General features: G+C 30.3%; 1 protein-coding gene and 1 long non-coding RNA gene across 2 annotated transcripts; both read left to right on the forward strand.

The window, feature by feature from the left end:
- Nucleotides 1-306: 306 nt before the first annotated feature.
- Nucleotides 307-3,993, forward strand: LOC101216112 (small nuclear ribonucleoprotein SmD1b). Its single transcript, XM_004150058.3, has 4 exons — nucleotides 307-492; nucleotides 588-664; nucleotides 3,346-3,537; nucleotides 3,676-3,993. Exons 1-4 carry the CDS (start codon nucleotides 479-481, stop codon nucleotides 3,735-3,737), a joined length of 345 nt encoding a protein of 114 aa, XP_004150106.1. The 5' UTR covers nucleotides 307-478; the 3' UTR covers nucleotides 3,738-3,993.
- A 2,840-nt stretch (nucleotides 3,994-6,833) lies between these two features.
- On the forward strand, nucleotides 6,834-10,135 carry LOC116402842. Its single transcript, XR_004215504.1, has 3 exons — nucleotides 6,834-6,939; nucleotides 7,323-7,609; nucleotides 9,645-10,135. It is a non-coding gene; the product is annotated as an uncharacterized LOC116402842 (long non-coding RNA).
- Nucleotides 10,136-19,326: the final 9,191 nt, after the last annotated feature.

Raw genomic sequence — 19,326 nt, forward strand, 5'->3', positions numbered from 1 at the left:
AATAAGTAACAAAAAGTAGGTTAAAATAGTCAACAACTCGTTTGAAATGGAGATGAATAGTGGTTTGGACATTTTCAATAAGAAATGGCAAGAAGATGATAGCTTTATCATTTTTGTGTTACATTTGAAATAAACAAGCTCAATGAGAGTGATAAGCAAAAATTAGATGAGTGAACACCAACAATGAGAATTACACCATTGGCCATATTTGATTTTGTGATGCAATGTTTTAATTAATAACGCAAAGTTGGGCTCAAAAGATTAAAGATAATTGACCTAAGTTGAGAAAAGTTAAGAAAGTGTCCCCCTCGTCGTCCCTCCTTAATTCTCAGTGTTGGGCCTTTTCTTCATTTCCTTCTTCAAGGAAAGAAGGGCAGAAAGAAAAGAAAGAAATAGGGACGAAACCGCGGCAATCTCCCAATTTCCTCTCCCCCGCTTCGTTGTTTGAAACCCTACATTCTTCCTTTCCTCTCCAATCATGAAGCTTGTTAGGTATCTTCTTCTCTTTTTCTATTTTTGCCCTCTTTTTCTTCTCGATCTACATCCAAATGCCGTTTTTCATTTCTGAAATCTTCGTTTTCATACAGGTTTTTGATGAAGCTCAACAATGAGACTGTCTCTATCGAGCTCAAAAATGGAACTGTTGTCCATGGAACCATCACAGGTCTTTCTGCTTCTCTTTCTTTAAATCTTGTTAAACCCTAGATTTACCAACTTTGCGGCTCAGGGTTCTTTAACTTCCAACTTCTGTTCTATTTTCTTCTTTGAACTTCACTGCGTTGGAATTTGTACAACATTTCAGTATGTTCACCAGTGTACGACTCTCACTACTATTGCTTTCGTCTCACTTCCATCTCCCGACCTTTGAAAGCTAACGGAAGGGTTCTTTATCCCGCTCCCATTTTTAATTTTAAAAATTAGTATTCAACTTATGAGTTGCTTACGGCAAATTAAATTCCTTGTCTTCTGGACGTTGGGAGGATGAGATGTTTTTCTCTCTATTGTTTTTATTTTTATTATTTTCATTTTCAAAATAATTTGAACTTTTGATTACTCTCTACTGATGCTGAATATGCATTCTATTTCATGATATATTTGTAGATTTAAACAAATGTTTAAAATGTCCCGTCATTTTTTCATGGAATGACTCCTACAATTCATTCTTTCCCATTTGATTTGATGGAATTGTTTTTTCAACCAAGTGAATATACTTTTTTTTTTTTTTTTTTTGAAACGGAAACAAACCAAGTGAATATACTTCTACAATCAACTTGAGGTGAGAAACCTGCACTAGAATGATGTTACGTTAGTCTGATTAAGCATGAACTTCTGCTGAACCCCAGCATTTTTGGACTCGGTAGCCCATATGCCATTCTTTGGTTAATTGTATGTGTGTTTTTAAATTTGTTTTGCATAAGAGACTATGCAATAACTGAAAGAGAAGCAACTTGTAACTGAACTGTGCCCAGTGGTGGAAACATAGTCAATTGAGCAGTCGCAAATTATATGCGCCTTTGTCCTCCTACACGGCCTCTAACTACATGAACTATTTTTAACCTTCCTTGGAATAGCAATAACTTAGTTTTGATTAATGAAAACTTCTTCTGAATTCCATTAGTTTTGGGTTCTGTAGACCATTAGCCATTCTTGCATGAATTTTTACCCTTTTTTACCGTCTGATGAGAGACTATGTTACAAGTGAAGCAAAAAGTCTAACCTAGGTTTAATCTTGGGGTGAGAAAACCCTAGGAGCTATAAAAAAAAGAGCCTTCTGATAAAAGTTAAATCATATTCATTAGTAGACTGTAACTACAACAGATTATCTTCTATTTGAAAAACCATCGTAAAAATGTGTATGGTACACTATTAAAAATAGAATCTAAGATAGATACTTTTCTCTCAAAATATTTATAGAAGTAGTAGTGCAGATTTTATTTTACATCCAACTCATCAGGCTGTGAATGTTTTGAAAAATAATTGTAACCCAAGCTAGTTAGGCAAAAGATAAACCAGTTTGTTGAAAAATGAAAGACCATCCTCTATAGACAAAAGGATAGTGGAGATAAAGGTAATTTTGGGATTACCCATTGGAATAATAGAGGAACAAACCAGGGGAGACAACCCAGTTTGGGAATTTTTTTCTAGATTCTCTTGTGGGGTTGAGGTTTCTATTAGTAGCCAACCTCAAAAACATGTTAACCTTCCTAGGGGTGTCAAACATCCAAACTGATTTGACTTTACAAAGGCGTTTTCAGCTTTAGCAAGGTCTGAGAGAGTTTAGAGAAGGTGATCTTAGAGGACAAACAATTTAATGAATCAATGGATTCTACCTCTATGTCTTGGTCAGCTTCTAATTGAAAAGTATCGAACTTTCCTATAAAGTCAATCCAACTTTCCAATTTCCCTGTGAAAAGAGCCAACAAGCATTCCACAGTTATCCCCCAAGACTACCTATGGTTTTGGTTTCATTGTCGTTGTTTCTGGTTCTAGATGATCACTTTTCACAACTGTTTAAGAAGTAGCACATCATTTCTCTACTTACAAAAGGAGCTGACAAATGGAAGGGAAGTCCGACTCTATTTTAATGGGTGACTTAGGATTTGGTGAATTATGACTAGTTTGCATTTTGCTGTTGACAACCCCCTATACATCTTCCACTTAATGTATTTTTCTACGCTGCTGGTACTGAAACTAGTTATTTACCGGCAGAGTTTTTTTTCACAAGGAGTTGTAACAGAAGAGTTGAGACTCTTGTCATAACTTATGACTCATAATTTTAGTTGGTTACCTCTTTTGTTGGAGGATTTCAGTTGAGATTATATGCAATGTTTTAAAAGGCTAAAGGCAGCCTCTTCCAGCATAGCCCCAAGGTGAGGTGTTATGAGTTGTAAGTCTCTTTGGTTATAAAAATATTTTACCAAATATTGTTAGGCAACACTTAATAATCATGTAAAAGTTAATAAAAAGAAAAAAGGAAAATCACTCGTCCCAATTTCCACCTAGACAGAAGTTCTAAAATGATATCTTTAACTTTACTAATATTATTTGATTGACTTCTCCTAGAAATATTAGATCGCGACAAACTAATATTATTCAATAAAATTATTACAAAGAGGTGTAAGTCTCTATCTATGCAATATGCTTGATGACCTACATTGCACTTTGCGTTGTGAAATCTTGTTTTCGACTATGATATGTTAATCAATGATTTGTTTTAAAAAAATTCAATGACATTTCATGAACTTAAAGTAGAAGTACGCACTCTTTTCTCTTAAAACCTAAGTATTGGTCAAGGTTAGAAGTCGCTGATGGGTTGATTTTGAGTGTTTTTCTTGTATTACTTAGGTGTGGATATCAGCATGAATACGCATTTGAAGGCTGTGAAGCTAACTCTAAAGGGAAAAAATCCAGTTACCATGGATCATTTAAGTGTGAGAGGTAACAACATCAGATATTATATCCTACCTGACAGCTTGAATCTTGAAACTTTACTTGTTGAAGAGACACCCAGGGTCAAGCCCAAGAAACCAACTGCAGGTTTGTGTTCTTGCATTCTGGCCTGTACTTTATGGTCATTTTCTGCTGCAAGTCCAATTGTTTATACTGAATCATATCATTTGCTACTCATTATCAAATGTATTGCTTATGCATTTCTACACTATGCTCCAACTACAGGGAGGCCTTTGGGGCGGGGACGAGGGCGCGGCCGTGGACGTGGTCGTGGACGTGGACGCTAGATTTGATGCAGTTGTTTCAATTTTTGAGACCTGTAGTGTAAACACTTGCATTGTAGGGAAAGATTATGAATTTTGGGACACGAAAAAGTGGTATTGCAATTCACTGTTCAATCTCGTATGTAGTTTATTACAATGCTATTCGGTTGCTTTTCATATGATAGATGTAGCCTTGCTATGTTTTCTGGTGCTTGGGATCTGTTAATGATTTACTCTAATATTGTCACAATGATAAAACGAGTATGTCTCTAGATTGGAATCTCGGTTTTTACTTTCAACCCCAATAGATTTTGTAGTCATGCAGTACTTGAGTTGGTTAGAATTCATTTAAAAATGATGCCAGCCTCTTGGTGGCGATTTCTTCTAGCTTGAAAAATAATGGAGACTCCTTTAGAGATCCATTTGCCTTCTTTACTTCTCCCACAAACAATTCACCTTGGGAAGTTTAGTAGAGATTATGAAAGACTGAAGCTTATCCTCTGCTTCGGACCTTCTATTCAAACTACATAAACACTATCTCATCTAGATTCATTTCGTAGTTACTCTTCTTGGAACAGATTTGCTCACCGTTGAGTTGTTTGGAGTTTATAATTGAGTTTTGAAATTTGGAGTTAATATTTGAGTTAGAAAGTCAAACAGGATATAGAGTTGTTTACTTTGAAGTTGGGAAACATAACGTTAGTAGGTTGAAAGAAATATTGAAAGATGAAGATTTTTGACAAATGTGTAAATTTGGGTGTGAATGTTGTTGGTAGAGTTGAATTATTTCATTCACAAGTCAGTTTGACCAAACACCTATTTTGATTTCTGTGTTCTTACAGTTTTGACAATGGTGTTGTATTGATTTGTTCCCTTACGAATCAAAGTGACATGTGAAGGGCAAATTATTGTACTTGGTGTTTATTATAGATTGAATAATTCATTATGTAAAAAGGTATTATTGAAATTTGTTGATCATATACCTTCACTATGACCAATTACAACTCACTCCCTTTTGTTTTGCTGATGGTTTGATGATGTTTAGTGATGGAAATAGAAGTGAGTTTCGTGCATAATGTTTTAAGAAGGTGAAATTGTGGTGAATTTTTTTGGTTGACTGTATTTTTATCAAATATAAAATTGTAAAAATGAGACCCAACCCAAATAAAAAAATAATAAAATAATAAAACTATATATATATATACAAACAAATAAATAGTTAAGAAAATTAAAATCTAAACATTTTTCACTTACTTCAAATTATCCAAATTAATTACTTGACCACAAAAAGATAATGGTGAACATCCATTTATTATAATATTTATAACGTTGTAATTTATTATTATTATTATGGAAAAAACCACTTTCTACTTTTACAATTATGTGAATTTCCAACAAATGGATCTTTTGAAATACTATTTATAATTATGAGAATTTACCTAATGTTTTCTTGGTCACTAAGGTACGTGTGGAAAGAGCAATGGGAGCTCCCACTCTGAATGTCAGCTTCTTGAGATGGCTTTCAACATCTTCCTCTCAATAAGGCCCTCTCCGCCATCCACAACTCTGATCCAGCTCCGGCATTGCTTACACTGATCAGAGCCCTTCTCCTACCACACATTGTAGTGATGAAATAGTTTAATCTTTACTCCCATTTTTCCTTCTACTTCTTTGATGATCTAATTTAATTGACGTGTTCAACTCTTACTTTTATAATCAATGCCTCTCAAAATCAGGTCTCCCAAATGGTTTATGAATGTCCTTGTTTTCATTCTGTTCGCACGAGATTTCTTGAGAAATTTGAATCGTGGAGTTGAAGTTGTGTTGATGTTAGTATTTATGTTGATTTGATGTGATTGAAGGGATTAAAGCCCTTGACAGTAGAAGATTTCATGGAGATATTTTCAATTTAATTGAAAACTTAAAATAGCATACAATAACAAACAATTACATAGACAAATTTTCTTATAATTTAAAATAAAATTAAGCATGCTTAAGCAGATTAGAGAAATCCATAATAGAATAACTTATTCTCATTGATATCCCTAAATCTACAAACCACCAAATTGATGACAACACCCGTCGGAGACATTCATTTGATTTGTAAGAACCAATTTGAATGAAAAAAAGTTTTGAGAAAATTTTGTAAAAAAGCAAACGTTTAAGTTGAAAAATATGTTTTCTTTTTTGTATTTATAAGTCCGTCTTTTTCAAAAAGTTGAAGAGAATAATAAAATTCTATTAAATTATCAATTACTCCAATAGTAACTCACTCATTACTCATTTTCCAAAACTCTCCCTAAATGAATGCTTAGTTGAAAGCACTAACTTGTGAAATTCTCGAGGCTAGAAGTCGGTGTAATTCAACTATTGTCTCCACAGGGAGACATTGGGGGCTTGACCCCTGTGGATGGAACCTAAAGCTTTGTATGAATGAATCAGTATGTTGTTGCCTTGATTGAAAATGGTAATGTAATCATTAGTGTGCTTGGTTGTCCTAATTGTCCGTTGAAGAATGAAAGCTTCATTATCACTATAAGGTATTGACGCCAAACCTATTACAACCTATGTTCTTCTACCTTGGAAAAAGGTCGTGTCATATATGCAACGAAAAGCTGCAGGGGGGTGTGGATGCAGCCGTTGATAAAACCTATGATGTAGCATTCAAGAATCAGCAAATAAATAAAAAAAAATGCATATTGATATATGCTTGAATCAAGCATTTTTAAATGTCCAACTTTCCATTGGTATGTAAATTACAATGCTGGAAAGTAAGAAGAACTGAAACAGCAACTTCTTTCTCGATTTTTTTTGTTAAAATACTTGCAGAAATTAACTTCATAACAGATATTACATAATAGTTACAAAACAACAAGAACTTTGCCAAATGTTAGGTTAAGTTAACTAATTCTTTTTATCAATGAATGCTTCTGAATGAACTTTTTGATATGAGTTATACATATTATACTTGGGGTTTTTTATGCACAACATGTGGAGACCTTTGGTTTAAAATGGATTCTTATGCTTGTCACTATTCAGGTGATTTTAGACACACACACACACATACTGCTTTATGATGATCACCGCTAGTATAAGAAGGGATTTGCTTATCTTTAACACACAATTCCCTGCTACCTGAAGTGCTCTAGTGGCTTTAGTTACAATTCTCTTCATGGTTATATTTATGTGGCAGGAAGCAGCCGTTGCGAGTCTATAGTATGGTAAAGTATGTTGCCATTGTTCATAGATTTTTATTAAATTTGCACATGTAATGCCCTAGATCCAAGATCCAACACTAGTTGACACTGTTTTTCTTGTGAACTTGCAACATTATCTACTTGTTTTTAACATCTTTCAAGAGCGAAGACTATTCCCACGAATTAACAATGATTCTTTCAACATGATTTTATCATTATTCACATGCTTCCTAAGAAAATTCACAAGTAAGTCACTTAACATTGAATTGCTTTAAGCTTAAACATGCAACTTTAGAGTTTTTATAATTGAGTCAGTAAGGTAGACCTTGTTGCTATAGATTACTACTTTCAATTGTTTTAAGCATTTTTTAACTCCTTTTATTCGGATGTGAATTCAATTTATTTATGTCAGGAGGCGTTACAATAAAGACTAGCTACCATGAGAAGATATGGGGCCATCATGCTGGTGTTATTATTGTACAAGCAGTGGAAAGTGTCATTACAGATGCCATATGTCTGTCTCTTGGATTTCTCCAAGAAAGTGTACTTTGAAGGTCCCAATTGGGGAATAATTGGAAAATTATTGGAGTTATCTATGCCCCAGTAGGGATTCTTCTAGCCTATAAAATCTTTTGCCTACACATGATTACCTCGGCTGACTAGTGCGTTCGTGATTGAAAGGATCATTGTAACCATAAGGTACTTATTTCTACCAAAATTGATACTTCTTATTCAATCTTACCTCGTTGAGCCATCTAAATAAACTTTGTCATATCTTCTGATTGGCTGGCTGCAATGTGATCAAATATTCTTGGTATTTGTTCTACTATATTACTTTCTAGGTAGAACAGATCTGATTTAATATAATCCATGCATACATACAGAAAGAAACAAAGAAGAATGGTTTGGAAATGGATCAGAGAAAGATTCTCATAACACACCTCTTTCTCCAGCTGAAAAACCAAACTAACACATGTTTCTTCATTTAAAAACTTCCAACTTTTTGGAGGATCTTTTCAAACTATTACAACATCAAGGTACCAACTAATCATACAATTTAAAACAACCATTATTCCTTTTTTTGTTTTTTTCTTCTTATCCCTCTCAACTCACACCAGAAGCCAATTATTCCATAGCCACATCTTTTATCATGAACTAGACCTTTTATACAGCATATGGGTTGAAAATTGTTCGTTATTAAATTGACTATATATGCCTTTATTATAATAGGACTGTCAACACAATTACAATAATTTGTTTAGAAAAATGATGAGGGTAAGTTTGAAAAGTATGATTATTTAAATAAGCATGGTTTTAATTAGGTGTATAATGTTATATGGGTTAGGTAGATCTATTAGTTGAAGGCAATTAAAATAATTAAATGCATTTGTTGACTTAGTGAGGTGCAAAACCCACAGATAGAACATGTGTTTGCTCCTTATTACACACTTTAAAATTACTCATTTCTTGTAATTGAACCCACAGATAGCCAAAACTTGTCAAATTATTCATTAATTATGTATATCATGTAATTTCTTAGTTTATAGTTTTGAAATGTTGCATTATGACCTACTCAGTCATCTTCGTATTTAATAAAGGAAAATCAGATTTGGATTCTTGTGGGTTGAAAGATGGGATTTTTCTTCATTGCTTGATTTGACTTTCTTTTCCATTATTAATATCATATGTTGTATTTTTTATTATTTAAATAATTCATAAGAAATACACAGAAAAGTTTGTTCCCTAAACTTTGAAATTTGGGTCTATTGAACACATCATGATTGTACAATTAGAATGCTGAAATCCATTAACATCAAAATTTTAATTGGAACCAATCACTCACAATGGCTAAATGCTCAAGTTATAAAATATTGCAATTCAGTAGTCAAAGATAATCACAAGCTTCTTACATTCATATTATTGTGATTTGTATTATGAGTGAGCTTCCATGATACCAACTCTTCCATTCTTATATAGTCAAAATTTTATAATACTATTTTTTCTTTCAAAATTCTTCTTTGAAACAAAGTTTCCACCAAAATTTTGAGAAGTATATGTTAATATATTTTAACAACCATATCTTTTTTTTTCATAGGATGTTTGGCATGACCGGTAGACAATCTAAATTTTGTTTTGTATTTTAGATTTACTAAGTTGAGTGAATATATGATCGATATGAAATATAGATTATGCCTGTTTATAATTATTTTTAAATTCTCTTTTCTAGTATATATAAATTTCAAATTTCGAGTCTTAAATTTTTAAATATTGTGACCCAATTCAAACAACTCAAAGGGTAGAATTAGGAAAAATATCATATATTAGATTGAGTTTACTTTGTTTTTTGTTGCATTGAGATTTCAATTTTATGATCAAGTTGATAATATTTGAGGTGAGTTCAACCAGATTTGAAGTTTAAAAACTACTTTTGGTTTGTTTTTATGTCTATACACCCAAGATATTTATTTTGGTTCTTAAACTTTCAATTTTGATTCAATCTAGAAAAGAATAAATTAAACAAACAAATAAATAAAATTGAGAAACCTTTTGTTATATTATTTTGGACTACAAAGGTGCTTGAAATGACTTTTCTAGTGATTTAATTTTAAAAAGTTTAAGTATTTAACAATCACCCGAAAAAGATTTTGGAAAAACAAGTTGATAAAATTAGTTATTTTACTTTTAGAAAGATGAAGTTGGAATGTTTAATGGTTAATCTCTTCTTAATTTATAGGAGAAACTTTGACGACAATCGTCGATCATCTCTTGCCACCATCTCCGATGACTACTGCTAGTCAACTTTTAACCATCACCTTTGATGATGTTGTCGACCAACCTCCAAATACAACTTTTGGTAATCAGTTTTGGCAAATGAAAATTTTCTTTACAGTAATTTGACATTAATAAAAATATTTTAAATATCTAACAAATCAAACAAGCTTGTTTATAAATTATTATTTTTTTTAAGAAAAAGGTTGCCAAATAGATAAGTTTTTATTTTAGGGGTTTGTACATAAAGTGTCACGTCCCACCCTGCAACCATGAAAGACGCAATATGACCTTAAGTATTTCTGATGCGTTAAACACCAAAAGCTCAACTTTAGGTCTTTAAGTAATTTTACTTATACGCTTGATGACTTCACACTTAAACTTAAATTCACACTTTAGATGATAATGCAATTAGTACATCAAAATAATATAAACTATTCCTTTATTAACCTTAAATCATGTGTTTTACAGCATTTTTGCAAAATACATAGGAAATAACTCAGACTTTAAACCAAATGTCTAACATCTTCTCATCTTTTCCTTACTTTAGCCTTAACACATGATCACTTGGGGACTGAAAGCTTAAAATGTAAGTTAAAAGACTTGGTGAGGTAGGTTTAACTAAACCTTTTCATAAACATCATCGTTTCATATCAAATCGTGTAAATACATTTTTTCACATAAACACACATTAGTCTCAAACAATTCTTTTGCTAAGAACTTGAATCATTCTCTACGCCAAGACTCATCATTTTTTGGTTAGAGATATAAATAAATTAGTAATAATTTTAAAAAATAATATTTAAATAGAATAAAAGAATTAAAATTTAAATGAAGAATTGAAAAAAGATGGAGACTCAACCAAGGAGAGAGAAGAAACAAAACAACAAGAGGTAAGAAAAACAACATTATTTTCATAAATAGTTTTCAAACAATATTATTTTGATACATACTTTTTAAAGTGCTATATTAATATATATTTTTTTCCTCAAGTTTTTATTTTTACAAATTAAAAGAAAAAAGTTTAATGTCAATTTTTTATTAATACAAAACATATATATATATATATAAAGCGAGGATAATTTAATGTTTTGATTCTCTCTCCTTCATGCACCATCCTACACTTTCATGGCTGCTGATGTCGCTCCATGAACTAGAAAGAAAAAAAAAACCCTTTAAAAAATCTATTTTTTCTTCCTCCTCCCTCCTTATTATTCTTTCTTCTTCCTCCCCGGCCCTCTCTTTTTCTCCTTCTCGGTGGGTGGTGTGCGCTGAAACTCCCGGTTGGCGTCACACAATATGAAGCTTTCGAGCTTTCCACGTTGTTCTTTTATTGATCATTTATTTAGTTGACAAGATAAAGATGAAAATGAAAAGAATAAGAGATGGAAGATGGAAGATGGAAGATGGAAAGGGTTCTTGGACACACAGTCCAAGAAAAAAGTATATATGTACATTGTGATATATAATTGTTGTATTTGAGTTGAGTCCATATCAAATACACTTACCCATATATTTCATTTATTTGAACATTTCCAAATAAACAATTGAATCTTTTACATATAATATAAAAAAAAATTAGCAGGAAAAACAAAATGAAAAATAAAATCATATTAAATATCATTTTTCCTCTTCAAATTAAAATGTAATAAAGTTATATCAAATATTAGATGATTTTCTCTCTTAAAAATAACAAATTTTTATATTAAATACACTACCTCTTTTATAATAAACGTATATTTTTCTCTTAGACAATTTTAAAAATAGAAATATGTTTTTAAAATTTAAGGCACAATAGTATTTTTACAAGTATATTTTTGAATTAAAAATGTTTGATATAAAATAAAAATTTGAAAAGTAGTCATTTCTTGGAAGCCCTATAATATTGTGTTTAAGATCTCTTATATAGCGTTCAATCTGTTGGCATTCCTATTTGGTGTATTTGAAGTGTGAGTCTGCCCTTCTTTAGTTTTGAGAAAATTAGACATTTATTTATTAATTAACCAATAGTGTCACAATCAATTAAACTAATTTTTCTTCTCTTTTCTTTTCTCTACATTTGGGGCTATATTTCTAAATAAGGCCAATTATATTATTAGTCCCAACGTTATTTTAAAGAAATTATCAAAAATAAAATATTTAACCTAATTTGTAGTGATTTTGTTTGATAGAATATAAATAGTTTATCAAATTGTTATATTTTTTTTTATAAAGAAAATGTATTTTTTAATAGCTGAGGAGGTGTGGGGGCCATAGCCCAAATAAGCAATAATGGCCGTTTTTTATTTATTATTTCTTTAGGCCATCATAATTATGATCGGTTACTTTAATAATTTAAATTTTAAATTTCAAAAAATAAAAAAGGTTTTAAGTAATATAGATAATCTTAGTTTGAGAAAACTTTTTTTAAAAAAATGATTAAACAATAATAAGTATGGTTGAATCCACAAATGCAACCAACAAATCTAATTTGAGAGACATTAAGGGCATTTATATCTATTACTCTACTACTTGTGGAAACCTTTACTAGTAGAAACACTTTTTTTAGACACAAACTTTTTATTAATGCCTATGTACTTTTATGGAACAAAACCAACATCAACAATCAACATCGAGTTTATGTATTTAAATCAAAAATTTGAACACTCGAACCATCTTCATGAGTGAAGTATTGGATATCGTATACACTCGAAAGGTGTACTCAAATGGTCACTGTCCTGCCACCAAGTAGCCAATTTTCTTGCTAATATAATTGCATGGTTTTGCCTATTAATTCGATCTTAATTAAGACCCCAGAGGAAATTGAAAATTCCTTCAAAATTGATTGTGATTCTTCATCAAAAGAATCGGATTGTCTTTAATTCCTATTGATCCACTTTACTTAGATATGATGTAGACCCTCTAAAGTGTGTGTATATATATATATATAATACTATATGATATTTAAGCCAATTGTTTTACTAACTTTGTTTTAGGTCAACCATTGAAGAATTGATAAATCAAACTTTAAATTTGTGACAAATTCATATTCGTTTTATTTACGAGACTATATATATATCATCATTGCTTATTAATTTTATATTTTAAAAGAAGTTGGAGGGGTAAACTTGCATGGGTTCGTTGTTGTCGTGGGCCTCTCGAAGACTTATCAACCGATTTACTTCTTCTAGTTTGGTCTCGTCTTTTGGGTCTCTACAAGAATTCAGACTTATCGCGACACCAGAAAAAGCGTCGCTAAAAGAACGTTGGCGTTAATCAGCTTTTGCCGACGTAAGTCATAATACGTCGCAGTATGACATTTTTCGTGACGTTTGGGACCATGATGTCGCGGAAAGTTTACTAATTAATTTGTTATTTTACTTTTCTACGACGATTGAAGACATCACGTCGTGGAACGTCGAAACTTTTCGCGACGTCTATCTCCCAAACGTCGCAAAAAGGTGAATATTTACTTTGTTATTTATACTTTCCGCGATGTGCGGCCAAGACACGTCGTAGAATGTCCAAATATTTAATCCAATGTTCACTTTTACAAATTTGAAGTGTCGCCTATTGACAACGAACCGTCTGCGTTATCCAACACGTCTAGATTAAGGAAATAGTTTTTCACTAAAAGAAAATATGTCTTTCCCAACGCACAACACAGACGTCGGTATAAGTAACATCGGGAAAAAAGCTTCTTTCGACGCCGTAGAAAACACGTCACAAAAAGTTGGCAATTCCAATGCAACATAAGGCGAGGTTGGTATAAGGTAATTTATAAAAAAAAAACTATAGAATTTTCCCGACGCCATGCATAATGGCGTCGCAAAAAGTCTATAGTTTTTTTATTATATTGAACTTTTCCCAACGCCATGCATAACGACGTCGGAAAAAGTCTATATTTTTTATTATATTTAACTTTTTCCGACGCTGTGCATAACGATGTCAGGAAAAGTCTATAATTTTCTTATTATATTTAACTTTTTCCGACATCACCACTAATGCGTCAGGAGATCTTCGTTAAAACCTCACACTCCATCTGTAATTCACATATTTGCGAAGGAGAGAAGAAACTAAGGGGTTGCGAAAACTGAAGGGGGAGAAGAAAGGGTTGCGAAAATGTGCCACCCCCGTCCTCGTCGTTGGTCTTTCTCTTTCGGTGCCGCCACTTCCATCCCTTTCGGTATGTAATAAGCTAGATGTTTATTTTTCCTTAAAAATCTATTTGTTTCCTAAAATTATGAATTTTTTTTCCTAAGGTCATGACTTGAAGTCACTCTAATGTTTTTCCTTTCTGTCTTTAAGCCCATCCTTTGCCGTAAAATGACACTGAATCATTGAGGTATGTTTCTTTTTATTTTCTTACTCTACTTGAACTAGTTTTGAAAGTTAATTTATGGTGTAGGTGGATTCTGATGCGTGTTAATGTTTCGTATGAGTTAGTAGCATGAGTTATCACATTGCATCTTTTTGTGATAGTTTCTACTTTCAATTATATTAGTTTTCTTTCTATATTTCGACGAAGATTAGATAAAGATGAGATTTTTTTCGATTTCAACGATGATTCAATAAAGATGAGGGGTAGGTATTTTTTTAGAAAAAACATAGAGAATCTCTCGATGCACAAATTGTGTATCAGGAGATCACAGAGAATATCTCGACGCCGTTATGAACAACGTCGGGATATCCTCTTCCGACACATTTCTCCCGACTCTCGTCCCAACAAACTTTTTTACGTCGGGAGATCATTTTCCAACGCATTTGTATATCTCCTGATACTTGTGTGCGTCAGGAGATCCTCATTTTCTTGTAGTGTTCCTCATGTGTGTTACTCAGAAAGTTAGACTTGCATTTCTGCAGACATAAAAAGCAACAAACGTTAAACAAACGTGAGTATCACAACGTAATGAATGTATAAAAAATGACTAAATGTGGGTATACGTAAAAAAAAAAACATTGTTATTCATCATCGCTTGACTCACTTTGATGTGATGATTATTTGTCATCTTCGTCGTTTATGAAATTTTTCGCGACATGAGGATTATTTGGTCTTTCCACTATTGTAAGATCAACTTCAGTCCTACATAGAGTGTCATCTTCAATGACGTGTTCGTCCACACGATGTTCGACGACGATTTTCAATACATTCAATTGTTCGTTCTCGATATCTCCACTTATGGCACGTTCCATACACGTTTATTTTGCACCACTTGAATAATTTTCCAATTGGTACCATTTTTCTTATTTTATCTTTAATTTTGGCTTTACTTACTTTGCTAGGCCAGAACCCACTCCTCAACAGCTATAATTTTCTAAATTTATAGAGTAATCTAAGGAGACTATATATGTGTCTGTACATGTGTTACATATACATATATATATATAAAGAGATAGAGAGAGGGAGAGGTCAGAAAAGCTAGGGACTCTATTGTGTAAGGTTATTGAAGGTTTCATTAAGGTTGTGAAGCTGTAAAGGATTCCATAAAAATGTAGCAACATCAAATCATCAATATTCTACAAACTAAATTATGCGGTAGATTTGGAATATCATTCATTTATCTTTACTATGATTTACATTTGCAAGTCATTATTCTCTTTTGGGCGGGTCCCCACATAGACATAGCCCCTTTCTTACACTAATACTATTCACTATTCACCATTTTTTATTCTCTCAACTTATCTACTCCTTTTTTTCTTTTTTTGTACAATTAAATAGTGTAACATTTCTATGTTTTCTTTTCAAAAAGTATATAAAATGTTTAACATGAGAGATGTCTATAAATCAATTAATACTAACTTATATGAAGTCACTCAACTAATTTTATGGTTGAGAAGCATATTATTAAACTCACATCACGCCGCTTAATTAATAATAATATTGGTTTATTATGAATTTATGAATATATATGTGTATATATTTTTTGGTGATGAAATATGAATTAAAACCATTATATAATAATTTAAAAAGAAATAAATGTTTTGAGAGAGAAGAGGTGTGGACATTTTCTTTCTAACATCTAAAATGTGAATAGTGGAGAAGCAGAATGGGGTTACCTCCACGTGGCAGTTTGTATTAGATATTATATTAAAATATAATTGACCTTTTATTATTTTTATTATTATCGGGTTCAAAGTTTTATATAAAATGAAATTAAAAAATGGAAGAAGGACGTGTCAAGTCGGTGTTATTTAATTGGTGGAGGAAAGGTTAGGATCGGACGGATCCACTTGGTCGCTTTCCCCAAAAATGGGGCCCTTATTTTCTTCCAATGCTATTAAGTGGAACCCACACGCTCTCTAACCAAAACAATTTACTTTTGCATTTTCTTTTTTGTTTTTAAAGAAAAGCTCTTTGTGTTGTATCCCATTTTCCCATCTCTTTAATCGCCACCATTATTATTATTATTAGTTAGTTCAATTTCAAATGATGTTTCGTGTAAATCTAATGTACAATTTAATTATTTATTATCCTCATTTTTATAAAATATAATAAACCACCCAAATATTTAAATTCTATATAACAATTTCAAAAAAAAAAAAAAACTCACAAACCATAATAAAAAAGATTACAAATAATGTGTGAGATCAACAATTAATCAACTACACATTAATGTTAGCTCTTTTCCTAAACGATCGTGAATAAATATAAATGATTTTCGTTCAAGATCTTTTATATTTGGTACACAATTTTAAACCAAGATCGTTTAGTTTTGACACATGATCATTTAAATATAGAAAAAAGAAATATATGAGAGATGATAAAGATTGTTTACTAATGTAGGAATTTGAAGAAATGAAAAACGAAAGACATGAAAGAAAGAATAATAATAATTGTAGAACAATAATCATGATTTCAAAAAAAAAAATATTTTTTTTACAAAATAAGAAGATGAAAATGAAAAAAAAAGGGAAGAAATTAGAGTCGAAATATTTTAAAAAATGAAATTGTTAAGAACAAACTTAAAATATTTTTAAAAATGGTCTATTTACAACTTTTTCGATTTTGTTATACAATCTTGGTATTTTGTTATATTAACCTACTTTTAAAGTATTCATTTTTTTATTTTTTATTTTTTTATTCTCTAACCATCTAAACTAGAGGAGATTAAGGTAAAGTCGGTGTAAGTGTAAAGAAATTAAGCTAAAATTTAGATAGTGTAGTTTAAGAACGTTGGAGTTTAGATCGAAATATTTTTTGTATTTAGGTATTGTTTGGATTTTAAATTAGTTTAAATTTGACCCCTTAATTGTTTATTTAAATTAAATTATTCTAATATTGTCGATTTTAAAATAGAACTTTTGCCAAATGGTCCGACACAACTAAAAGCTATTATTTCAAAAGAAAACTAAATTTCATTTATTTAAAAAATCATCCACCAATTTTTCTTATAAGGGAAGGAAAAGGAATTCGATTACAGGCAATTAATTTTGGATGATAATAGAATGATTAAATTTGAGGAAGATTATTATAATTGATAAAACGTACCAAACTTATTATAAAATATAGTAAAATTTTATATTTTATCGATTATAAATATTTATAGGTTAATGATAAAGAATAATAGTAGTAGAAGTCTATTAATATTGAGTAACAACTATTATTAGATAAAATTTTAATATATTTTATAAATATTTTGTTATTTTGAAAATGTTCGTTAAATGTATCATTTTAGTCTCTCTTTATATTTCATATCTGTTTGATTTAAGTCATGTACTCTAAATATTCTTAATTTTTAGACTATGGGACAGATCTTTATTGGCATGGCCTAAATAATAATAATAATAATTTTTGGAAGAGTTTTTTAAAAATATATAATAAAGCGATAAAATATTTACCGAACAACTTTGAAAAAAAAAAGAAAGAAAAAAAAAACAGCTCACAAATCTATTATGTAAAATACTAAAAAAGCTCTAGTTCAACCTGCAACTAAATGCCTACTCGTGCGTGTAATTTATTTGGTACACAGATCATTTAAATTTGATTACAATCAATCTAAATGATTCTTTTCAAGATTCTTTGCTACTCATATTTTAGATTTTACTATCCAAATCTAAACGATTTTTTTTGAACTACACATCGTTTATATTTGACTCTTTAAATCTATTTTCTTTTCAATATTTTTTGTACACGATCATTTAGATTTGAATTGTTTAGATTTTGCTACCAAATCTAAATTATTATGTGCTCCAACAACTTTTTCATATATATTTTGTATACGATCTTAAACTAAATAACACTTATGAAAAAAATATAAAAGAAAAATGGCAGAAGAACAAGAGAAGAAAGATAATGGAAAGAAAAAAATAGCAGAAGATGGGAGAAGAAAAACGATGAAAATGAATGAGAAATCTCAAATATTTTTTTTAAAAATGGAAAGCTTCCACACTTTTTGATTTTGTTACCTTAAATATTTTGCACGTTTGTTATATTTAAAAAAACTAATCATTTTAAAAAATATAATATATAAATATATTTTCAAATTTTAGAAAAAGAAAATACTAATAAATAAAATTTGAAAAAATCAATAATAAATAAACATTATAAACCAAATGGAAGATTTCGAGTCCAAGACATTAACCAAAACTCAAAAGTATAAAAATTAAATTTGTTAACATGATAAAATGATGATAAAAATCAACGTTTAAATCTTAATTTATTCTATAAATTTTCCCTTTTATTATATTTTGATCTCTAAAGTTTAAAAAACGTTTGTTTTGCGACGAGGAGTTAATGAAAACTGGTCAATTCTATTTTTATTTTTATTTTTATTTTATTCTATTTAGTTTCTCTTCTGATTTGGTTGATTCCACATTTGAAACAAAATGGAAAACTAGAGGGTGTGGGAGGGGAAGTAGAATAGTCAAGTTATCCAAATATGAAAATCATCTCATTAATTTAAAGTTAACAGAGATCCTAACTTGAGGGACCAAAATAAGCACATTTTCAAAGTTCAAAGACTAAAAGTAGTTGTTTTCGGAAACATAAAACTAAAATAGAACAAAATTTAAAATTCAAGAACCAAAATAAACCTAAAATTAAATTGATTTGGTCAACAAAAAGTAGAGTTTTTTTAAAAGATTTTATATTTAAGTTAATTGAAGCAAACCCTAATTTGTAACATTAAATTCATATTAATTTGATTGAATTAGTGCTAATTTTGGTATAAATGAAAATAAAGTAAATTGGTTATATTTGTTGAGCAATTTAGTAAATTGGAAGGCACAATTCTACCTTTTAGGGAAAGAGGGAATCTTCTTTAAATGGGAAAATTAATTAATTAATTAATAAGATATTTTCTTTTATGTCATCACTCATTTGTTTGGAGAGTTTCCTCTCTTTCTTTCTTTTTCAATAGTAAATATATTTTTTTTAAAGCTAAAATTTCATATTTAGTCTCTTGCTAATATATTATTTTTATCCTTTTACTTTTAAAAGTATTTACTTTAAGAGAAGGAATAAAAAGTACCCTAATATTTCTTAACCCAATAAATTATAGGTTAATTTTCATTGATAGAGCACCAGACATATATAAAATTAACAAATTAAATCATATTTGATTTAGATCATATTTAAGTGAATATCACTTGTATAATCAATAGTTTTCGTTTAATTAACTTAATCAAATTAAATTTAATTAAATAAAATTAAGGTTAACTTTGAACAA

This window comes from Cucumis sativus, chromosome 3, assembly GCF_000004075.3.
Source record: "Cucumis sativus cultivar 9930 chromosome 3, Cucumber_9930_V3, whole genome shotgun sequence".
Lineage (NCBI taxonomy): Eukaryota > Viridiplantae > Streptophyta > Magnoliopsida > Cucurbitales > Cucurbitaceae > Cucumis > Cucumis sativus.